Here is a 25,429-nt window from a genome sequence, read left to right as displayed (position 1 = left end):
CATGCGCAAATGCTCAAGGCCCAGCAGAGATCACCGGCAGGCGGCAGGCTCTTTTGGCACCGGCACATCCTGTGGGTTGGTGCTGCATGCCATTGCCCGATTGCGGTAAAGGTTTGGGTGGGCGGGTGAGCGATGCCAGTTTTCGGGGGCGATGCCGGTTCTCAGGGGTGGGGAGTTCGCATATCGAGTCAACGCTCGGTTTGCGAGGCAAGATTTGTGAGAGGGTTTTGCTCGTCTTGCAAAACACTCTCAAACCGAGGTTTGCCTGTAAATAAACAGTATGCAACAGTTGCAGTGCATGAATTTGAAAAAGGGACATGACCAGGGATGGATTGTGGGTGTGCATTGCTATAGAATACACCAAATCCACGCATAACTTAGGTGCAGGCATTTAGGCCTGGTTAAAGCTGGCCTAAAAGGGTACACCTAAGTTATGCAACGGCGCAACACACACAGGCACTAAGCACGATTATTTAAAAGGAATGTGCACCTTGTAGAATCACACTAAGTTCCAAGTTGTAATGTTATTTATTTTGTATGTTGTTTTGTAAACTGCCTAGACTCTAGGCGGTATATAAATTTTTTTAAATAAATATTTTCCGGTATCCTTCTATGTATTTTGTAAAAAAGGCAGAGTTTTTTTTTAAAATAAAATACTCAGGGAATTACGAGCCTTAGGACCTGGACATCCTGTGCAAAGTGGGGTTTCACATATACTTCTGCTTTTCTCAGATTGAACAGGAGCGTCTGGACAAAATTTGGCCAAAGTTGAGGGTGCTCGCTCGCTCCTCACCAACCGACAAGCACACACTGGTGAAAGGTAACACTGAAAGCATGCGGTGTCTGTCCCGTTTCCCTAACTCCATACCCTGTTTCACCCGCCTCGGCCATCCTGCTGTTATGTCACATTATACCTACAAGCAAGTTTTTACCATGTTCTCAAATTAATTTCTGATCAGGATAATAATACATGGGGGAGGGCTGCTAAATTTTATTCAGACTGTTTTCGGTTTCTTTTTCTTGTTTGCATCTGTCAGCCATACATTTCAAAACAAGGATAGAATTGCCTCTAAGGCCATGTCGGGGGTAATATTAAAAGGGTCATTCCAGGAGTAAAGCAGTGATTTACATCCAGAAATGGACTTTTCTAAACCTTCCTGGGGCATGTGTGTGCAACTTATGTGACCATACCCTCAGAAGCTGATATTCAGAGTGTAGGAGTAGCTGGGCTGACTCCTGCAATTGATGCTGAGCTGGGATACTCAGTGCCAGACTTGACCAGAATTGAATATCCATTTACTTTGGCCCACTATAAACTTAGCTGGCTGGCTAAGTCGATATTCACTGCTGGCTTAAAGTGGTCAAAGAAAAACCAGCTATTTATGTGGCCCCCATTTAACCATTAAATAAATAGTGCTTTAAATTACATGGATAGCCAGCTAAGTCATACAACACAGCCAGTGAGCCTTGGGTTACCTGACGTCTGGGGAAACCCAGACATGTCCTCTTTTTAGAGGACTATCTGGGTGCCCATAAGGAATTTCCAGAACCTGGCAGTTTGTCCGGGTTTTGGAAGTCCCCAAGCTCAGGGCCACATCTGGAGTTCCTCTTCACATGCAGATGTTGACGCAATGATGTCATATACACACACACATGTGCATGACATAATCACGTCAAAATCCGCGCATGCACAGAGGCCATCCAGATGCGGCCCTGAGCTCAGGGAAGGAGACCGGAGGTTCGTGTCAGGGAGAGGAATGGGGCGCAGCAGGATGGAGCGGGAGTGGGGTGACCCTTAGGGAAATCTGGCAACCCTAAGCTAGCCGCTAAACACTTATTTTCAGCAGCCATCTTGTGCTGAATATCCGCGGTTAGCCGGCTTAACGCGATTTAACCATTCCCAGCCAGTTAAATAGCACTGACTATCGGGTGGTCAGTGTGTTTAAGTTTATCCAGCTTGGTTCTCAGCACAAGGATTTGGCTGAGTTTTGGACTCTTGTCGCACCTTACAAAATTATACTCCTATGCATGCAAAATGACATGGAAAATTTGTCCTTGCCAAGTAGCAGATATACAAGGGGGTGCTGAAAGGTTCTCTGCACAACCAAGAAGAGAGTGACGTGGATATGGTTCAATCAATAATGTGAAAAAATGTCAAAACAGAGAATTTTGTTTCTTCAAATTGGCACTTAACGAAATAAGATAACACTCTTTAACGAAATAAGATAACACTCGGAATTTAGGAAGTTGGTTGGGCTGAGAACTTTTCAGCACCCCCTCTTAAATGTGTGTGAGGTAATTTTCAACAGGAAAGCATGTTCATACTTTCTCTTAGAAACTGGTGTACAACTTATGGATATTTATACCACAAAGGTTAAGTGTTCTGGACAGACTAGGAGAGTGGGAGGTGAGAGACCCACATCTGACAAACAAGTGGCTGTCTCTTTCCCCGAAGGATCTTCAGTTTTCCCACGTGTTTATATATTTAAAGCATTTCTCACAGCCTGTCCACTGTTTGGCGTGTTCTGGCAGGGATCATTGACAGTACTATTGGGGAGCAGAGGCAGGTGGTGGCAGTGACTGGTGACGGCACCAATGATGGGCCAGCGCTAAAGAAGGCAGACGTTGGCTTCGCCATGGTGAGTTGGTTTTCATTCTCCAAATGTTTCTTTCTTTTTATTTGAAAAAGAACCACAGTGGGTCTTGTTCAACTCATGGGGGAAGGGGGGAGGGGGGGTCAGTGGTTTAAAGTTGCTGACAGTTGAATTACACCAAATATTCAATGCCAGGCCTGTTCGAGCGCCAACACTGAATATCAGGGTTCTTGGTGGATCCAAAAGTTACGGGTGAAAGGGGAGGGTAATTCTCTGTAGGTCGCTTAAAATTAGGTGCTGGAATGATGCATGCCTAAGCGCAAATTCTATAAAGGAAAATGCATGCACAGTTGCCATTATAGATTCTAGTGTAAGGCCACATTTTCACACCTGACTGAAAGTCTGGTGTAAATGCATTCACCATATGTGTAAGTGCTAGCCTCTAACCTATAATGCTGCTAGACATACCCAGCGCTATACATTAAAACATAAGAACAACCATACTGGGTCAGACCAATGGTCCATCTAGCCCAGTATCCTGTTTCCACAGTGGCTAGTCCAGGTCCCAAGTACCTGGCAGAAACCCAAATAGTAGCGGTTTTCTGGATATTTAATTCCCGTCTCAAAAATTATATCAATCATCTTTATATGAAATAAGCTTGGCGTATGGAAAATGAAATATCCCAAATCAAGTTCCTTGCAGAATTTTCTTTTCTATCATCTGCAGTCTGAGACTGATTTTCTGGAATTTGGGTCACTACAGACTCCAACAAGTCTCTCACTTGTTCTGCATTCTTTAAAGACACAGATACAGTATACTACACGCGATCTTAGCCAAAAGGCCGAGACTCTCAGTTATCCTGCACCCATGGAAATTGGTAGATAGTTACTATTAGGCCTAACTACTATAATGCTGTACCCCATACCATACCTTTCTGGGCTGAGTCACTCTCTCTTCCTCCCTTTAGGTCTGGCCTCCAATGGACCCCCCTCTCACTGTAAAGCCAGTATCTCATACCTACAGCTCTCCCGAAGCAATAGTGGCTACTGGTCAGCAGAGGCAGCACTGTAAAACAGGCTGCTTGCGGCCAACCCTGGAAGGGCCTTTCTTCTGCTGCGTTGGAAGTGACGTGGCAGAGGAAAGGCCCTGCCAGGGCTGGCCGCAAGCAGCCTGTTTACAGTGCTGCCTCTGCTGCCTGGCTGCTGCTACTGCTTCAGGGGCTGGAGGGAGGTAGGGACAGTTGGGTCAGGACCGGCTGCTGCTGCTTCTTCAGGGTGGGAGGGAGGATGATTTTTATTTTTTTTTTTTGGCCGGTTGGTTGATTACCAGTTAACTGGGATTCTACTATACAAAAGTACAAACTTTATGCAGGGCTTCTAGAGCTCAGGAGAGCTTACAATCTAATTCAGGGCTGCCCAAGTCCGGTCCTCGAGATCTACCGGCAGGCCAGGTTTTCTGGATATCCACAATGAACATGCATGAGAGAGATTTGCATACCAAGAAGGCAGTGCAGGCAAATCTCTCTCATGCATATTCATTGTGGATATCCTGAAAACCTGGCCTACCAGTAGATCTCGAGGATTGAACTTGGGCAGCCTTGATCTAATTAAATCCTCTCACATCCCCACTCTACTAGCAATTGCATGCAATGGATTTTACACATGCAGTCTGCAGAATTTCAACTGAGAGGTTACTCGCAGAACTGGCAATTATAGCCAGTAAATGGCAGCTACTGCTAATTAGCAGCCAATTACTATATAAGTTACATACAGGTTTTCCAGGTGTGCCATGTGTAACTTTTTACAATTGATAATGTTCTATAATCTATGCATGCTACTTCGTGCGCTGAGCATAAAATTGCACATGCCAGTTTATAGAATTAGGGGCTATAGGTGAGTGTCAGTGCCTCTATACCTAACTGAGCAAAGAAGGAGTAGAGGGGTAGCCTAGAGGTTAGTGCAGTGGCCTCAAACCCAGGAAAACTGGGTTCAATTCCTACTGTAGCTCCTTGTCACTGGGCAAGTCACTTAACCTTTCTTTGTCCCAGATGCAAAATAAGTACTATATATAACATGTAAACTGCTTTGATTGTAACCACAGAAAGGCGGCATATCAAGTTCCATTCATCCCAAAGGACTGCCTTTTGTGCAGCCCTATCTGCCCAGTTAGGTATGTGGGAATCGAAATGAAATATCACCAGAGTCCATGTATTTTTTATATAATGGCATACTTTTCCCTTTCTAATGTAAAACCCCCTAGTGGTGATGTAATGCAATTAAATTACAATTTAATTATTACAATTAAATGTATGAGATGTTATAATCACAGTCAGATGTTTCAATAGGTCTCCCCTTCAATTCATACCAACACAGAGGTTAAACATTTAAATATTTGTATTTATTTGTAGCAACAACAACAAAAAATACAATTAACAACTGAGGATGAAAGAAAACTAAGTATGTCCAACAATTGTTATCAGATGTTGTTTAAACAGGGTAAATTAAATTTAAATATAAATGAATAGCCTATCTAATTTACCATTCATGTGTGATCAAGTTTACGTTGATAACACCATTATAGTTAGTGATAATATTCAAACCTCAAACAAACATGTCATGCCTTTCCTCTTAATACCAACTAGATTCACTAAGCCCACCTTACCTTGCCGGTCCGTGTCCGGGCTCCCTATTCACAATGCATCCTTATGCTAATTAGGCCGATTGGAGGCATGCCCCCAATCATCCACGTGGATCACAGAAGAGTGATCCTGATGCATGCACAGACTATCTTCTTTGCTTGTAGATAGTCTGCGCATGCGTCTAAGACCCCTCTGAGCCGTGACTCTTTTTTTTAACTTTTACTTTTTTGTAGCCTACGAGCCCATGCTTTTAACCCGCTTTAAACCCGTGGATTAAAACTACAGGCTCGCAGTGTGGGGAAGGGCAGAAGAGATTCTGGGCAGCAGGCAGAAGGGATCCGGGGACAAGCAGGGTGGCAATTCAGGCGAGAGCAGGCAGGAGAGATCACGGCAGAGCAAGCAGGAGAGATTGGGGAAGAGCAGGGCAGCGATTTGGGGCAGAGCAGGGCAGAAATTTGGGAGAGAGCAGGCAGATCAGGACAGAGCAGGCAGGAGAGATTGGGGAAGAGCAGGGCGGCGATTCGGGAGAGAGCAGGCAGGAGAGATCGGGGCAGAGCAGGCAGGAGAGATTGGGGAAGAGCAGGGCAGCGATTCGGGGCAGAGCAGGCAGGAGAAATCCAGGGAAAAGCATCAGGGCAGCAGACAGGAGAGATTCAGGGCAGAAGAGAGCAGGGTGTGTAGAGAGCAGGGCTTCAATGGAGCTGGAGAGTCGGAAAGACGTTTGCGACTGGTCCCCTGCTGTCGCTTCTTGGGTTGATCGGCCAGCCCAGTCGGTTTCAAAAATTTCCCTGTCTACTTTGCATGCGTTTCCCCTCATTTGCATGCACGGATTGGAAGCAGATCACAGGAGAGGTTAGTGAATCGGGCCAGAGGGAAATCTGGTTGCAAAGGGGTCGCAAGCTGATCGGTACACCATCGGTATGCTTAGTGAATCTAGCCCTTTGTTTTAGGACAGGGGTAGGGAACTCCGGTCCTCAAGAGCCATATTCCAGTCAGGTTTTCAGGATTTCCCCAATGAATATGCATGCACTGCTTTCAATGCATATTCATTGGGGAAATCCTGAAAACCCAACTGGAATACGACTCTCGAGGACCGGAGTTCCCTACCCCTGTTCTAGGATAACCAAAACCACAAGTAAGTATTTAACTAGGTGATTCTTAAAACCAGAGGTGTTTCTAAGTCCCACAGTTCAATAAAAATACAAAAAAAGTATATCTGTGTGCACACAAAACTAAAGTATTAAAAAATAAAACTGTTTTCACCGGTATCGCAGTTTTTTTGCATTGGTAGCGTGGTCATCCTGTTGCCTGTCTGGAACCAGTAGCTCCTCTGAAGATCCAGATGTTTGCTACTATCCTATCTGTAAACAAATGAAAGGAAGCAAAACCCTAATCTCCCTAGATGAATGCAGGCTAAATTTAGTGTCTTCTTAAGCAAAATGCAATATATTTCTAACTACATGTGCAAAAGAATAGATAATTCTTTTATCCCTAAGCTGACCCTCCCAGGAACCGCCCCCCCCCCCCAAAAAAAAAAAAAAAATGCTTCTGATATGATATCAGCTCACAGAGTTTCAACACATATATCTGAGCCACCTCAGCTTTATCTGCAAATCCAAATATTTTTGATTCAGAAAATAATGAAACTCCTTAGACTCCCTCACACAGAGCCTGATAGTGCTATATATCAGGAATACTGACTGGAAACAGCTCTGCACCACAGAACTTTCTTTAGTCTTTCATTTAAGGGGGGGAGAGGAAATAAAGTTGTAAGAATAGGGTTACCAGATGTCCAGATTTCCCCGGACTTGTCCTCTTTTTGAGGACTGTTGAGAGTCCAGGCAGCTTTTAAATTTTAGAAATTTTCTCTGGGGAAACCAGACACCTAGTAACCCTATACTTGTGCACCTATCTGGAGCTTCCTCCTCCCCTCACCCCCACCTCCGCACACCTATCTGGAGTCCTACTCCCTACTCTCCCCCCCCACCCCAACAGGATTCTATGCTTGCTCACCCAGCACTGCTGTAACTCTTTGTGCCGTTGGCAGCATGAGTGAATTAAACATGCTGCTTACGGTGACCCGAAAGCTTTCTTTCTGCAAAGGAAAAGCTTCTGGGTCCCCCAAGGAAGCGTGTTTAGTTCACTCACGCTGCCGATGGCATGAAGAGTTTATATCCACACCGAATAAGCAAGTACTGGTCCCGGGGGGAGGGGGTTTAGTAAGAAAGATACTGGACTGTGGGGATGGGAAGGAAAGGGAAGAAAAGATGGCCTAGGCTTGCAGGGGAAGAAAGGCAAAGGGCAGATAGATATACCAGACCACTGGAAGAGGGGAATGGAAGGAGAGAGATATTAGACCACTGGATGGAGAAGTGGGGAAGAAGAGAGAGATGTCAGACCAGGGAAAGGAGGAGGTAGGGATTCCTGACTAAGGAAGTTGGAAAGGAAAGACAGAGAGATGCCAGACCACAAAGAGGGGAGAAGGGAAAGGAAGAGAGATGCCAGACTGTGGGAAGGAGAGGAGAAAGATCCCAGACCATAGGAGGGGAGAAAGGAGAAGACAGATAGATGTCAGACCATAAGAGAGGGAGGATATGGTACACAGGGATGGAGGGGAAGGGGAGAGAGAGGGAGAACATGTGCATAGGGGTGGGGGAAAGAGGAGAGCAAGGGAGGAGATGGTGCTTAGGAATGGGAGGAGTGAGTAAGGTAAGAAAATAGAAGAAATGCTGTTTGTGGATATATTGGAATAGGAGAGAAGAAAGAGAGAGAAGATGGTACACATGAATAGATGGGAAGGGAAAGACATGGAAAAGTAGATAGATTTGAAGAGGAAGCAGAAAATGGAAGAAATTTGAATGTTAAAAGTTAATGCCGCAGAAAAGCGATCCATGCTGGCAGATGGGGTATTCCTCTGATCGCCCCTATCTGCATATTTTAGTTTGTTGAATTTGTCGGACCTGCCCGGATCAGGCCCGATTGGGCAGTTTGGTGAATCTGGCCCTTAGACACTCAAAGTTCTATAGAAAATTATGGTACTTCATGTGTCTAAGTGTTTTGGAAAATGAGCTCCTATATATTCTTTGAGATGTAGTGACTAATTGCACACAGTATTCAAGGTGCAGTTTTCCCATGGAGCGATATAGAGGCATTATGAAATTTTATGTTTTTATTCTCTATTTCTTTCCTGACATTTATTCCTAACATTTCCTAACATTTATTCTCTAACATTCGGTTTCCTTTTTGGGCTTTTGCATGAGATTTTAATATATTGTTCACAATGACACCTAAATCTTTTTCTTGGGTGGGGATCTTAATGTGGAACCTAGCATCATGTAGCTATAATTTGGGTTAATTCTTTATATGCATCTTGTTCTCTTGTCCATATTAAATTTCATCTTCCATTTGGATGTCAAGTCTTTTAAGGTCCTCCTCGCAATATCTCACAGTTTGCATGCAATTTAACAATTTGGAATAGTTTTGTGTTGCTTGCAAATCTGATCATCTAGCTTATCATGCCCATTTCCAGACCATTTATAAATATGTTTAAAAGTACCACGTAAAAGCAAAGCAGTTTTCATAAAAACTAAGGACAGCTTTTATGTAGTTAGTAGTTAGGTCATTGACAAGAAAGTTGCTTTGTGATGTTATTATAAGAAAATGACATCACAAAACAGCTAGGTCAACAGCAGCAAAGTACCTGTTATAGAGAAAAATGACATCATAAAGCAGCTAGTCCAATGACAACAGTACACCTATTATAAAGAAAAATGACATCATACAGCAGCTAGGCCAATGGCAACAGTGCACCTGTTTTAAAGAAAAATGACATCACATAGCAGCTTATGTCTTCTTCCAGGGGCTGGCAGGCACCGATGTGGCCAAGGAAGCTTCTGATATCATCCTGACAGATGACAACTTCTCCAGTATTGTCAAAGCGGTCATGTGGGGACGAAACGTTTATGACAGCATTTCAAAGTTCCTGCAGTTCCAACTGACTGTCAACGTGGTGGCTGTGATCGTGGCGTTCACTGGAGCCTGCATCACTCAGGTCAGCGCCACAAGTAGAAGGGAAGGGGAATGGGATATGAAGTATGCCAAACTCCAAGATAGTGAGCTCCCCATTAGCATTCAGATAGCTGTTCATAATATTACATTACATTCTAACTTATATTCTGCCAAAGCCCTTATGAATTCGTGGCGGATAAGAATATACAGTGGTACCTTGGTTTGCGAGCATAATTTATTCCAGAAGTATGCTCGTAATCCAAAGTGCTTGTATATCAAAGCAAAGTTCCCCATAGAAAATAATGGCAATTCAGATGATTCATTTCACTGACTTAATACATCTCTTCTCCCTCCCTCCCTCCCTCCCAACCCAACCCAACCCATATCCCTTCTTCTGTCTTCTTGTGGTCCAACACTTCTCCCCACTGCTATCCTCCTCTTTGCTCCCTCCCCCCCTTATCCCCCCTCCCCCACCAAGGCCACTGGCGCTGCTTGCTTCCACTGCAAATCCTTTCTCCCCCGAGGCCACCGGCGCTGCTCCCTCCCTTCACAACCGAGATCAGTGCTGCTGTCCACCTCCTCCCCTCACTGACCAGCCTTGTGCTTACCATTACATGCCCCGGTACTGAAAGTGCCTGCCGCTGGTTCTATGTTGGGCTGCTGTAGGGTCCATGAGAATCTCAGAGAGGGTGAGAGCCAGCAGGCAGATGCTCAAGGCCCCACAGCAGCCCAGCATAGAACCAGCGGCAGGCACTTTCAGCACCGGCGCATGTATGATAAGCACAGGGCCTGTCAGTGGGGGGAGGAGGTGGACAGCAGAACTGATCTCGGTCACGAAGGAAGGGAGCAGCGCCAGTGGCCTCGGGAGAGAAGCGAAGCCGGTTCCCAGGGTGGGGTGGTGATAGCTCGCTTATTGAGTCAATGCTCGGTTTGCGAGTTAAAGTTTTCTCGAGTGTTCAAACCTAGTGACTCGCAAGCCAAGGTTTGACTTAATTAATAGTAGTAGTAGTAGTAGTGGAATGCCTGTTGGCTTAATCCACCCTCCCTTTTATTCCCCCCTCCTCCAACCTACCCATCCGGCAGGACTCCCCTCTGAAAGCGGTCCAGATGCTGTGGGTGAACCTGATCATGGACACCTTTGCTTCCCTGGCCCTGGCAACAGAGCCCCCAACGGAGTCCCTCCTACTGCGCAAGCCCTATGGGCGCAATAAGCCCCTCATCTCACGCACCATGATGAAGAACATCCTGGGCCATGCTGTCTACCAGCTCACCATCATTTTCACGCTGCTCTTTGTTGGTAAGTGTAGACAAGGGGAACATTCAAATGTGCAGGGTGATTCTGGGTGCACGTGGGTTAAGCTACGTCTACTGCTATCTCCTTGGTCTGATTATTTAGAGAGTGGAGGAGTAGCCTAGTGGTTAGTGCAGTGGCTTGAAAACCTGGGGAACTGGGTTTGAATCCCACTGCAGCTCCTTGTGACTCTTGGCAAGTCTTTGCCCAGGTACAAAAAAAGTACCTGTATATTAATATGTAAATGCTTTGATTGTAACCACAGAGAGGCGGTATAGTAATACCCATCACCTTTCCCTTTTAATGCTATGGTATACTGTGAAGAATGGGGATCATCCACGTTTGATTTTTATATGCCAATGCCTCAGGTCTTTTTGTGGCCCATAACCCCATGGTGAAGGCCAAAACAAAACTGTGTGATCCCTCTCCCTCCGGGAGGTACAGAATATGGTGCACCTCTGGAGAGCCCACACAGGTTGTGACTTCAAATGTGACTTTTGTGGTCATGACCCGCAGTTTGAGAAGTTCTGTCATATTGCTATTTTCCCTCACATCTCTAACCCAGTAGTGAATGTATAGGCACTCCAGATCGCTGTTGTATGTGTTTACTTATTCATTCAATTTTTTAGCCCATCCTCCCAAAGGAGCTCAGAACGGGTTACAAATCAGGTACTCAAGCATTTTCCTTATCTGTCCTGGCGGCCTCACAGTCTATCTAATGTACCTGGGGCAGTGGGGGATCAAGTGGCTTGCCCAGGGGTCACAGGGATCAGTGCGGTGTTTGAACCCACAACCTCAGAGTGCTGAGACTATAGCTCTAACCACTAGGCCACACTATAAAGAGATCGGAAAGCAAGTTCCTCAATAATCTGGGATTTACTAATCCTGCCAGGAATGGGAGTTTCTCTCCTGGGTAAATTATTCCAACAATGCCTATTGCTAGATTAGAGACATGTGTGAATAAAACTTTTGGTGTTAACTCCAGCATTTACATCTGAATGCAGATGGAAACTAATCCGCACTTGATCCTGGAGAAGTAATAGTACTAGCAATAGAAATAGTAGGAGGAATTATTTTTTATTTATTAGGATTTATTAACTTCTTTTTCATGAAGAGATTTACCCAAAGCAGTTTACAATACATTGGATAGTAATCAGGCACTCTTAAGTATTTTCCCTATCTGTCCCATATATAAGAATAGAGATCCCCCCCCTCCATCTTTGAGCCTCATAAGATTTGAATGTAATGGGTGTTAGGATATCTCCAGCGAGCGTTCCTAAAATATACTGTAGCTGCAGCTATTTGGCCTAAGAAATGGATTGATGATCATATTTCTGGTTATCCTGGAAAGAGACTTATGAGGATCAGAACTTGGGTCCACTGTGTCACACCCTAAGCAGAGCCGCCCTACGTCAGCCCGAAGGTCTCCTCTAACTCAGCATTCTGATTTCAGCTGCAGCAAGCATCAGAAGTTTCAGAGAGAGTAGATAAGTGAATGAAATGGAACGTGCACAGATCGGTCCATTCTCTGTAATATTCACCTCTATTGATCTGAGGCAAGATGTGGTGGGCACTATTCAATAGTCACAAATGGTACAGTCGCTAGTGCTGCCCAATTCACAGATTCGAATCGATTCACCAATTCACTTCAGTGAATCGATTTGTTGTCTGAAAAAATCAGACTCACCGATTCAGCGACCAACCCCTTCCCCCCCCCCCCGTGAGACCTGACATACCTTCGAGCCAGGCCTCCTAAAGCAGTAGTGGTGGAGGTCAGCAGCAGCATCGCTCTGAATGGGCTGCTTACGGCCTGCCCTGCCGGGCCTTCCCTCTGCTGTGTCCTAGTTATATTAGAACTCTTTTCTCTCTCCAGATTTTTCATAAATCGATGAAAACAATGCTATCGCAACAGTTTTTGGGAAATTGTACTAAGGAGTGTTAATTGTCTTTTGTTTAGTAATTCACATTAGTTAAACTGAGTCCCTGTTTATTGAAGTCTTATGTAAACCGAGTCGAGCCCCTACTTCAGGAGATGATATAAATCTAAGGCTTAGATTAGATCAGATGCGGCAGAGGGAAGCCCTAGTGGGGCAGGCAGCAAGTAGTCCGTTCAGAGTGATGCAGCTGCTGACCATCCACCGCCGCCGCTGCTGTTGCTGCTTTAGGAGAACCTCGGAGGTATTTCAGATCTCATGGTGGGAGAGTCGGTGGGATGCTGCTGCACAGGGGGATGGGAGGGTGGGGAGAAAAGCTGCTGCTCAGGGGGATGGGAGGGGAGGAAAGATGCTGCACATGGGGGAAGAGAGGAAGAATTGGGGTGGAGGAGAGGAAAGGCGAGAAGAGGTGGAACGGGGTGAGAGGGAGAAATGTTGCATATGGTGAAGGGGAGGGAGACATGCATGGAGAAGAGAGGGAGAAATGTTGGACATAGGTGGAGAACAGGGGAGAGATGGTGCATGGAGAGAAAGAAAGAGAGATGGTAGACAGTGGGAAAGAAACAAATATTGGTTATGACAGTGGAAGGTAGAAAAAAAATAATTTTCTATTTTGTCAGGTTTGAAATATGTATCCTGCCAGAGCTGGTGTTAGACAGTGAGTGTGAGCTAGGACCTAACAGAGAGAGGAAAAGGCTTTTTTACACCATAGTGCCAAAATGGGGTTAGAGAGGGAAAAGGAAAGTGGGGTGGGTAGAAAGGCTACAAAATAAACTCACTCTGACAAAATAACTTAGACACTAGGGAGAGTAGGCTTCACCTAAGGATTGCTTAATTTAGGTGAAGCCTACTCTCCCTAGTGTCTAAGTTATTTTCTCAGAGTAGGTTTTTGATGTAGTTCATTTAGCTGACATAAGTTATCTTGTGTGTTGTGCAAATACAAAGTAAACACCCGATTGAGCAAGAAAAGCAATTCGAATCAAAATTTTTTTTCCTGAATCGGGCAGCACTAACAGTTGCTAAGGGCCTAATGGTACCTGCTCACGCAGTAGATATCAATATGCATGAGGCAGAGGATTCTTGGCAGACTCTTGTAGTAGGATTATGGGTAGACCAGATGGACCATCTCTATCTGCCACCGTATTCTACATTTCTTTGTTGGCTTGATATAAGGGGAACTTCTATAACTGGATGCCAGTTCTGTAGTAACATCTGTTCACCAAGATCCTGTTATCAAATACTAGTGTAAGCTGTTATTGCACACGTAATTGTGGGTGCAGAGTGACACCAGCTCTATGGCAGGCTTAACTGTTCACACCTAAATGTGGCACTTTAGCACCTAACTTAGAGAATTCTGTAAGTTGCATGAATAACAGGGAGCTCTACCCATGTGTATGCTCCTTGCACTTAACGAGCTGAGCAACTTTTGCGCGTAAATTATAGAATAGCGTTCCATCTCTTACGCACACAATTATGCAGTATACACATTTAAGTCTTAGCATTTCTATAACATACATACACAAATCGCACCTGACTTTAGGCACACTGTTATAGAATTAGAGAGATGGTATTTAAGCAACATGATGGAGGGCTTGGAGTGGAAGGAGTACCTTTGAGGCTTGCTCTTTGCTTTCATCCCAAATTTTGTACTTTTTCCTTCCCTGGCCCTCCCCCTAGGAGAGAGATGCTTCAACATCGACAATGGGCGTAACTCCCCCTTGCACTCACCACCCTCTGAGCACTACACCATCATCTTCAACACCTTTGTCATGATGCAGCTATTCAACGAAATCAATGCCCGTAAAATCCATGGCGAGAGGAATGTCTTTGACGGTATCTTCAGCAATCCCATCTTTTACAGCATTGTGCTGGGCACTTTCGGGGTGCAGGTGAGATCAAGCACTGAAGGAAGACATGCATGTGTGGGGGGCCTCTAGGTCCAGCTCCATCGCTGCAGGATTGATATTGGAGCTTGTCTTGCCATTTGGTAAGATGGTATGAAGGTTGCCATCTTGTTGCTTAGTCCTACAGCCATGACAGTCTACTCTTTCTTTTTGTTTTGGTCCAGCAATTTTCTCTTGCTTCTTTTAGGTTTCTACTTCAATCAGAACCAGCCTCTGTTGGGCTCTGCTGGTGCGAGATTTGTTTTCTTATGTTTTAGCACCAGTCAACTCACTTTGTCCAGTCACTGCAGCAATGGTCTCCTCCCTGTCATGCACTGTCCACAGAATTGGCCTACATAGGGAATGGAAGAACCAACATGGGAATTTAACCCATGTCCTCTGCTAAGTAGTATGCTGGGTTGAGAGACTAGGTCCTGCCAGCATTTTCATGCTAGCACATTCTATGCAATAACTGGGAGGTGTCTGCAGTGTATGGCAGGCTTCTTTCCATCTCTAGACCGCTCTCTGCTATCCTGTTCGCTGTGCCTTTATTCTATATTTCCTTTTCTCTCTCTGGCAGATTTTGATTGTGCAGTTTGGAGGAAAAGGCCCTATCAGCTGTGCACCTCTCAACACAGAGCAGTGGTTGTGGTGTCTGTTTGTGGGCTTCGGGGAACTCCTCTGGGGCCAGGTGAGATCAGCCTCTCTCTCTCTCACACACACACCATTATGCGTCACTGGAGCAGGGTGGTTATAGGTGGAAAATGCTGCTCATCTTGCCTTGTCCTACAGCGTCATATATCTACATTTAGTGGGCTGATGGAGTACCAGAGTTCACGCCACATCATTCAACTTGAGTTGAGGAGTTGGGCTTATTGAGTACTGGCAGAATTAACAATGAAAGTGACACCTTTGAGTTACCAAATAATTCAGGTCAAGATGTGTTTGGTTCTGGTGACATTCTACCAAAGACTCTGCATTCGAATGCAGAGTCTTTTGTAAAATACCTAAAAGGACCTATTGAAATGAACGTATATTTTCTGGCATGCAGAAACAGCCATTTTACAAATATACAAATGGAAACAATAGGTGGTACAAACTCGTCGATTCCACGTGGAAGTGTTGATTTTGCACTTTCTTTGTGCCAATGGCACCACTTCTACGTATAGCATCCAATTTTACAAACCGAGATATGTAAATGGCGCTAATTAAGTAGTAAGGCCCCAAGTTGTAGTTTTCATCATTCTGGAGGTAGAACTTAACAGTGAGGGATGAAGGAGGATAATTCCTCATGTAAAGGTCTGGCCAAAACAAACATTTTTTTCAAATTCTATGCATGCCTCTGAGCTGGTGTATAACCTAACAGGAAACTTTTCCCCAAAAAAGAGTCTGCACCCTTTGTGAAATGGGGATACACGAGTAGATTTTCTCTCAGCAAACCATGCCCTGCGAGATGTATTCTCCACATGTAAATAGTGACTTTTTTAAAAATTCTTTATTTATTTTTTATATCAAATACAAAGTGCAAACACATGAACATTCAAGTAACTTACCACATTGCACTCTATTCCAACAATAAAATATAAAATTGTTTATCCCCCCTTCCCACTCTAACACACACCCCCCTCCCACCTGGATATGTATAATGTTCACTCATGCAACAAAGGGAAATAATAGTAGTAATAATAATGATAATAGTTCATATTCATATCTTACAATATTTTGTTAACAGGCCCCAAATTTCCTTAAATTTACTATGATGTCCTAACTGTAAAGAATTAATATTTTCAAACTTATAAATCTGGCATAGGGATTCCCACCAGAAACTATAATTTAAGTTATCCCAACTTTTCCAGTGACTTTCTGATATTTGCATATACACTTCTCCCTCGTCATTCGCGGAGGATACGGGCAGAGCCGGACTGCGAATGCCGAAAAACCGCGATTATCCGGCTCTGACCCACCCCCACCTCCCTGCCACCTTCCCGACCTTACCTGGTGGTCTAGAGGGCTTTCGGGGCAGGAGCAATCTTCCTACGCTCCTGCCCCGTGCAGATCGCCATCAGGAAAATGCTGTAGGGAGTTCCCGACGTAGTCTTGAGAGACTATGGGAACTCCCAGCAGCCATTTCCTCATGGCGATCTGGCACGGGGCCAGGAGCGTAGGAAGATCGCTCCTGCCTCCGAAAGCCCTCTAGACCACCAGGTAATGCCGGGAAGGCGGCAGGGAGGAAAAAAAGATGGATTTTTTTTACATTAAGACTGTTTTTTTTATTTTCCCCCTCCCCAGAAAAAATTGCGATTATATGAAACCGCGAGTGCAGGAACAGCGAATGGGGAGGGGGAAGTGCATAAATATTCCCACATGGGAGTTTTCTAGAATAACTCCCCTCAGTGTGTTTACTGGACTTAATGATCTGCCTTTCCTTAGTCCTCAAGTGCAATAGCAAGTCATGTAGAGTATACACACCCAATCTTAAAGAGGCTGATAGTAAGCTTGTGACAGTCAGCAATTTTTATTGCAGGCCGCCGTGAGTAATAAAGAAACATTATCCTCCTGATATTCAGCGCAGTTTAAATGACTAGGAACAGCTCCTGGCCAGTTAAATTGGGTTTTGCCATCTAACTGCTAATATTCAGTGTGAGATAGCAAGCTATCTTCACTAAAGATTCGTGATTAGTGGCTAGCCAGCTACATCGCAAATATTTAAGCACCAGCTGGCTAAGTTGAGCAAACACATCAGGCCACCTAAATAGCAGACCTATCTTTGCCTGCTATTATCTTAACCAGCCAGTGCTGAATATCCACTTAGCTGGTTAAGGGACCCTTTTATCAAGCTGTGCTAGAAGTTTTTAACGGGAGCCAGGGTACTGAGGGAGGGGGCCTGAGCCGAAAGTGTGTGTGTGGAAGAGCCCAAGTCCCCAAGGCCCCTTCATGGCTACGCCACTCATCTATACATATCCAACATTCACATATACACACTCAAGAAACACTTTGGGTAAAGAGTGTTATTGAATAGCACATAGGCAGATACCAAATTAAAGCCAATAACAGATTGTTAACAGCTCATTAACTAGTTTATGCTCAGATCTCAGGACCGAGTGCCAATTTGAATGTCCTTTACCAGAATCGGGGGGGGGGGGGGGGATTTTGTCCAAAATTTGAGAAAAAGGAGTCAAATGAATTGAATTTATTTTCCCCTAATGGCCATCTTCCTACCACAGAGGCATCTTTTGGAAGTTTTCAACCATGTCAAATAAGCAGCTACTGTATTAGGTCAGACTCCGTTGCTAGGATAGAGTACCCAAACTATTTTCTGGGGGGGGGACGACAAAGTGAATTTGTAGGGAGAAAAAAGAACCCAAAATGAGAGAAAGAAGTCTTTTCAGCAGAGGAAAGGAAACAATTTTTTTAAAAGAGCAAAATTTGTGTCTGGGTGAAGTTCAGAGAAAAACAAACTTAGGGGATTGTCGCAGTAGCAGCTGCAGGTTTTTCTGAGCTCTGAAAGAAATCCCTACCATTGCCATCAAATACTATCACCCACTTGTCTGATTTCGTTGAATAGCTGGTGGAGAAGGACCCACTGAAAATTGCCCCTAGCACTATGGCAAGAAAGTGAGGAGATAGGATGCACTTTCTACATGTATATTTGCTAAAGCTTTGAATTCAAAGGAATGCAGGTTCATCACTTGAAACCAAAGGTAGAGTTTCCCATTTAAAACTGAACTTGTCCTTCTTCTACTCCAAACAGCTGGAGAGCAAGAAATCTCTGCATGCTGTTAAGTTAATTTAACTTCTTTAGCCAGCTGCTGATGTATCTCTGTGCCCCCTTTTCGTTTGATATATTACCTATGCTTAATTTAATTTAACTTAAATTTAAATTTCCTGAACAAAAGAGCATAAGAATAGCCTTACTGGTCAGACCAAAGGTACCATCAAGCTAGTAGCCCGTTCTCTACTGTGGCCAATCCAGGTCACTAGTACCTGGCCAAAACTCAAAGAGTAGCAATATTTCATGCTACCAATCCAGGGCAAGCAGTAGCTTGCCCCATGTCTTTTTCAATAACAGACTATGGACTTTTCCTCCAGGAAATTGTCCAAACCTTTTTTAAAACCAGCCACACAATCCGCTCCCACCACAACCTCTGGCAATGTGTTTCAGAGCTTAACTATTCTCTGAGTGAAAAAATATTTCCTCCCATTGGTTTTAAAAGTATTTTCCTGCTTATCCTAATAATGGCTTAAGGACTTTTCTTTTAGGAAATTATCCAACTTTTTTTAACCTTGCTAAGCTAACTGCTTTTACCACAATTTTTTTTTTTTCTTTTCTCATCTTATTCTTTTATACATTTTTTCCTCTTACCTTATGTGTTCTGTTATTCATTGTCTTTGGATTAAGATTGTTTTCCTATTCATTCCCCTCTCTTATTTGTTTTTATTATAATTTTAAGTTTTGTTTTTATTCAAGTATTTTATTTCTCTGTACTTCTTAATGTGTACACCACTATGATATTTCTCAAATAGTGGTATATTAAATTTTGTACAAATAAAACAAATTCCACACTTTAATTACACATTGCGTGAAGAAATACAGTATTTTCTCCAATTAGTATTAAATTTACTACTTAGTACAGGGGTGTCCAATGTCGGTCCTCGAGGGCCGCAGTCCAGTCGGATTTTCAGGATTTCCCCAATGAATATACATGAGGTCTATTTGCATGCACTGCTTTCATTGTATGCTAATAGATCCTCATGCATATTCATTGGGGAAAATCCTGAAAACCCAACTGGATTGCGGGCCCTCGAGGACCGACATTGGACACCCCTGACTTAGTAGCTTCATTGCATTCCCCCTAATCCTAATATTTTTGGAAAGGGTGAACAAGCAATCTAACTTTTCCACTCCACTCAGCACTTTATAGATCTCTATCATTTCTCTCCTGAGCCCTCTGTTCTCCAGGCTTCCCTGACTGCTTTAGCCTTTCCTCATAGGGAAGTCATCTCATCCCCTTTATTTTTGTTGCCCTTCTCTGTATCTCTTCTATTCTGAGGTGTAGCAATACAATGCCATTATAACATTCTCATTTTTGTTTACCTTTACTTTTGTAATAATTTCTAGGATTCTATTTTCTTTCTTAGCCACCGTTGCACACTGAGCAAAGGGTATCAATGTATCATCAACGATGACAGGCAGATCTTTTTCCTGAGCGTTGACTCCTAATGTGGAACCCTGTTTCACATAGCTATTGTTCAAGTTCCTCTTTCCACATGCATCACTTTGCACTTGCTCATATTAAACATCATCTGCTGTTTTGATGCAGTCTCCCGAAGTCGTCTTACAATTTTTCACAATCTTCTTGTGATTTAACAACTTTGAATAACTGTGTATCATCAGCAGATTTGATCACCTCACTAATTATTCCCATCTCCAGCTCATTTATAAATATGTTAAAAAGCAGTGGTCTCAGCATAGGCCCCTGGAGAACCCCACCATTCACCCTTGACCCTTGAGAATATTGACTATTTAACCTGTTCTTAATCCACAACATAACACTGCCTCCTATCCCATGACTTTCTAATTTCCTCAGGAGTCTTGCATGAGGTACTTTGTCAACATAAGAACATAAGAAGTTGCCTCCGCTGAGTCAGACCAGAGGTCCATCTCGCCCAGCGGTCTGCTCTCGCGGCGGCCCATCAGGCCCACTGCCTGAACAGTGGTCTCTGACTAATTTTACAAATTACCTCTAATCCTATCCCTATAACCTTACCTCTACTCTTATCTGTACCCCTCAATCCCTTGTCCTCCAGGTACCTGTCCAGACCTTCTTTGAAGCCTTGTAGCGTGCTTCTGCTTATCACATCCTCCGGTAGCGCGTTCCATGTATCCACCACCCTCTGGGTGAAAAATGAACTTTCCTGGCATTTGTTCTAAACCTTTCCCCTCTCAATTTCTCCGAGTGCTCCCTTGTACTTGTGGTTCCCCATAGTTTGAAAAATCTGTCCCATGTCCACTTTTTCTATGCCCTTCATTGATCTTGAAGGTTTCTATCATGTCTCCTCTAAGGTCGTCGCTTTTCCAGCGAGAAAAGCCCCAGCTTTTTCAGTCTGTCAGTATATGAGAGGTCCCCCATACCCTTTATTAGCTTAGTTGCTCTTCTCTGGACTCTCTCAAGTACCGCCATATCCTTCTGAGGTACGGCGACCAGTACTGGACACAGTACTTCCAGGTGTGGGCGCACCATTGCACGATACAGTGGCAGGATGACTTCCTTCGTCCTGGTCGTGATACTTTTCTTAATGATACCCAACATTCTGTTCGCTTTCCTTGAGGCTGTGGCGCACTGCGCCGACGCCTTCAATGTTGTGTCCACCATCACTCCCAGGTCTCTTTCAAGATTGCTCACCCCTAGCGGTGATCCCCCCATCTTGTAAGTGAACATCGGGTTCTTCTTCCCAACATACATGACCTTGCATTTCCCTATGTTGAAGCTCATTTGCCACTTTTTGGCCCACTCTTCCAGCGCTGTCAGATCTTTTTGGAGGTCTTCGCAGTCCTCCATGGTTTTGACCCTGCTGTATAGTTTAGTGTCATCCGCAAATTTAATAACCTCAAATTTTGTTCCCGCCTCCAGGTCGTTAATAAATATATTGAACAGAAGTGGTCCCAGCACCGACCCCTGCGGAACTCCGCTCGTGACCCATTTCCAATCCGAGTAATTGCCCTTTACTCCAACCCTCTGTTTCCTGTCCGCCAGCCAGTTTTTGATCCATTGGTGGACCACCCCTTGCACCCCATGGTTCCATAGCTTCCTTAGCAGTCTTTCGTGTGGTACCTTGTCGAAGGCTTTTGAAATTCCAGATACACAATAATGAGCGGTTCACCTTTATCCAAATGTTCATTCACCCCCTCAAAGAAATCATTCACCCCCTTCAAAGAAATGCAGTAGATTGGTGAGGCAAGATTTGAGTAAAACCATGTTGGCTTGCTCTGATTAATCCATGCTTATGTATATGTTCTGTCATTTTGTTCTTTATTATAGTCTCTACCATTTTCCCCGGCACCAATGTCAAACTCACTGGTCTATAATTTCCCAGATCACCTCTGGAACCCTTTCTAAAAATCGGTGTCACATTGGCCACCCTTCCAGCACTATGCTGGTTTTAAAGAAAAAATTACAGATTACTAACAATAGCTCTGCAAGTTCATTTTTCAATTGTGTTAGCACTCTGGGATGTATACCGTCCAGTCCAGGTGATTTGCTACTGTTCAATTTATCAAATTGACCCATTACATCATCCAGTGTTACAGGTAAGGCTAGACTCAGTTATGGCACTAGTCTTTGACTTAAGGGCCGCCGTGGGAACGTACTGCTGGGCACGATAGACCACTGGTCTGACCCAGCAGCAGAAATTCTTATGTTCTTATGTTCAACGATATCTCCCCCTCATCTTCCTCAGTGAAGCCCGAGGTAAAGAATTCATTTAATCTCTCCACTATGTCCTTGTCTTCCCTGAGATACCCTTTTATCCCTCGGTCTTCTAACGGTCTAACTGATTCTCTTCCTGGCTTCTTGCTTTTAATATATCTAAAAAGGTTTTTATTGTGTGTTTTTGCTTCCAGCGCAATCTTCTTTTCAAGAGCTCTCTTCGACTTCCTTATTAGCACCTTGCATTTGACTTGACATTCCATGTGTTGTTTACAATTATTTTTGGTCAGATCCTTCCACTTTCTGAAGGATTCTCTTTTATCTCTAATAGCTTCCTTCACCTCACTCGTTAACCACGCTGGCTGCCATTTGGTCTTCTTTCCTCCTTTTTTAATACATGAAATATATCTATTCTGGGCTTCCAGGATGGAATTTTTAAATAATATCCACAACTGATGTATATTTTTGACCTTTGAAGTTGCACCTTTAAGTTTCTTTTTTACCATTCTTCTCATGTTATCATAGTCTCTTTTTTAAAGTTAAGTGCTGTTGTATTGGATTTCCTGTGCAGTGGCGTACCTAGCATGTGTGACACCCGGGGCCCATCATTTTTTGGCACCCCCCCCCCCCATCTGTACGAAAAACATGATTTTTAGTAACAAGCCACACGTCACATATGAGTACCTAGGAAAAGGCAGCATCTTACATACTGCAGTGAGAAGTACAACAGCAATATACCCATTGTAAAACTAAACAAGCCAGACTAATACAGATCAATCCTGCAGTCAATCCTAACAGAAAACCATGCCTTTCGAATACACAGAACACAGAAAACACCTTTGTCTAATATGGAATAAGTAATCACAAACTTACCCCTCCCCCTTTTACAAAACTGTAGTGTGGATTTTAGCCACGGTGGTAACAGCTCTGACACTCATAGAATTCTGAGCATCAGAGCTGCTACCACCACGGCTGGCGCTAAAAAACGCTCCACAATTTTGTAAAAGGGGGGATAAAATAGAAATACATAGACAAAGGTTAAATTGAACCAGCAAGAAGCCGGACTCTGCATACAATGCAACACCACAGAAACAGTGACACATGTCTCCTAAAGCAATAAATAAATAGAAAATTTTTGTTCTACCTTTGTCTTCTCTGGTTTCTGCTTTCCTCATCTTCTTGTTACTCTCTTCCTTCCATCCACTGTCTGCCATCTCTCTGCCCCTATATGGCATCTTCTCTCCTTCTATGCCCCTTCCAGAAACTATATGCCTCCCCCTTCCATCTCTCCTTTCATCCCATTGGTCTGGTATCTGTCTCCTCTCCTTCCCCCCTGCTCTGGCATCTTTCTCTCCGCTCCCTTCCTCCTGTTCTTCCCTGGTCTTCCTTCTCAATTTATTTTCTGCCTTTGTCTAAATTCTTTTTTACTATTCAGTCCTCAATTTCTCTCTTTCACTGTGTCTACCTATAGCTTGCCACCTCTTTCCCTCACTCCTTCCAGTAAGTAACTCTATCCTCTTCCCTCAATCCTGCATGTGCCTTTTTTTCTTTCTCCTCCCCACTTCCTTTCAGCATCTGCTCCCCCTTTCCCTCACACTTCCATTCAGCAGCTGTCCTTCCTCTCCCTCACACTTCCATTCAGTGTCTGTTTCCCTCTCTCTACCCCTTCCATCTACTGTTCACCTCTATCTCGCCCCTTTCATTCACTGCCCTCTGTGCTCTTTCTATCCAGTGTGCACCCTCTCTCTCTCTCTCTTCCATATGGCATCTTCCCTCTTTCTATGCTCCTTCCATAAACTATCTATCCCGTGCCTCTTCTCTCCTTTGTACATGATTGATTTCAACTCTGTCACCTCTCATTTTTCTCTCTCTGTCACCACCCCCTCCCCTATGCTCTGGCATCTCTCTCTTCTCCTTTCTTTCCTTCCCATCTCACAGTCTGGCATCATCCCTTCCCTGATTCCCGGCATCTCTCTCCTTTCCTTTTCTTCCATCTCTCCCTCCCCCTCCATGCTCTGATATCTCCTCCTTCCTTTCCCCCTTCCTTTTCCCTTGATCTGGCATACCTTCCTCCTTCCCTCCATGCCCTGGCATCTCTTCTTCCCTTTAAGCCCTGGCATCTCCTTTCATTCCCTCCAGTTGAGTAGAGCAACACTCTCCTCAATTATCTCCCCCTCTGCTCCCTTTCCTCCTTCTATCACCCAAGGCCTGGTGTCCTGAACTTCTTCGGGCAGCAGCAGCATTCACAATTCACTGCTGTTGCCGGCTTCAGGCCTTCCTCTCTGTCGGGTCCTGTCTTCATGAAAACAGGAAGTAGGCAGGACCCGGCAGAGAGGAAGGCCTGAAGCCGGCAACAGCAGCAAATTGTAAACGTTGCTGCTGCCCAAAGAAGATAATGGCACCAGGCCTTGGAGCACCCGAGGCAGACTGCTTCTCTCCCCTCCCAGCCGAACCCCCGCTGACCCTCCTATCTCTCACCCCCCCAAGTGAACCTTTCCGACCCTCCCAGCGAGAGCAGCAAACCTCCCTCCAGTAGCGTCGGTTGCTTCGTGGCTTTCTCCTGCCGGTGCAGCGTTGTTGATGATGTCATCAGTGACGCGGCAGAGGGAGGAGAAAGCCGCGAAGAAGCCGACGCTACTGGAGGTTAGGTTTGCTGCTCTCGCTGGGAGGGTGGGACCGCGATAGGGACCGGGCTGGCTGTGCATACCCCCTAAGGCTGCACCTGGGATGGACCGCCCCCCCTCCCGCACCTCCTTGGTACGCCACTGTTCCTGTGTAAACTTATTCTAGGGATTATATCAAATCTGATCATGTTATGATCACTGTTATCAAGCAGCCGCAGCACCATTACCTCCCTCACCAATTCATGTGCTCCACTAAGAACTAGATCTAGAATTGCTTCACCTTTCGTTGGTTCCTGAACCAGATGCTCCATAAAGCAGTCCTTGATTTCATCAAGGAATTTTATCTCCCTAGCATGCCCTGATGATACATTTGCCCAGTCTATATCAGTGTAGTTGAAATCACCCATTAATATTGTGTTACCCAATTTGTTAGCCTCCCTAATTTCTGATAACATTTCAGCATCTGTCCCTTCATCCTGGTCAGGCAGACAGTAGTATAGTGCTATCATTATCCTTTTCTCCCTCACCTTCCAATAAGATCACAGAGAACACTTTAAAGTTGAACAGCATTACATGCTGTATTATGCCAGTTATAAAAATTTTAGGGGTTTATTTAGACCAAAATCTATCACTCGATGCTCAAATTAATGCACTAGTTAGGAAAACTTATTTTATGCTATGGAAATTGTGATTGACTAGGGCATATTTTGATCCTTCCTCATTTAGACTACTGGTACAATCATTGGTTTTGAGTTCCCTGGATTATTGTAACATCATTTATGTAGCCTCCAGTAAAAAGAATATTAGAAGGTTGCAGATCATTCAGAACACGGCTGTTCGGTTGATTTTCAACTTGAAAAGCTTTGATCATGCAACTAAATTCTATTGGAAGCTACACTGGCTCCCACTTGAGGCAAGAATATTATTCAAGTTAGGTTGTACCTGTTACAAGACATTGTTTGGCCTTATACCTGATTATATTTTTGATCACTTTAAATTTACTGACAGAAAATGCTTTTCTCGGCATTT

The 25,429-nt window shown here is 44.3% G+C and overlaps 1 protein-coding gene across 5 annotated transcripts in view; it reads left to right on the top strand.

Moving 5' to 3' along the window:
* The window catches only part of ATP2B3 (ATPase plasma membrane Ca2+ transporting 3), a 255,538-nt gene that overhangs the window by 183,128 nt on the left and 46,981 nt on the right, over positions 1-25,429 (top strand). For all 5 annotated transcript variants that reach the window (XM_033921090.1, XM_033921115.1, XM_033921099.1 and 2 more), the window contains 5 exons: positions 733-820; positions 2,533-2,639; positions 9,093-9,284; positions 10,325-10,538; positions 14,144-14,355. In XM_033921090.1, coding sequence (XP_033776981.1) covers positions 733-820; positions 2,533-2,639; positions 9,093-9,284; positions 10,325-10,538; positions 14,144-14,355 — 813 coding nt within the window. The remainder of the gene's footprint in view (positions 1-732; positions 821-2,532; positions 2,640-9,092; positions 9,285-10,324; positions 10,539-14,143; positions 14,356-25,429) is intronic.

This window comes from Geotrypetes seraphini, chromosome 1 (assembly GCF_902459505.1).
Source record: "Geotrypetes seraphini chromosome 1, aGeoSer1.1, whole genome shotgun sequence".
NCBI lineage: Eukaryota > Metazoa > Chordata > Amphibia > Gymnophiona > Dermophiidae > Geotrypetes > Geotrypetes seraphini.
The sequence above is the reverse complement of the archived record's forward strand: the minus strand, read 5'-3'. Positions and strand labels throughout refer to the sequence as shown.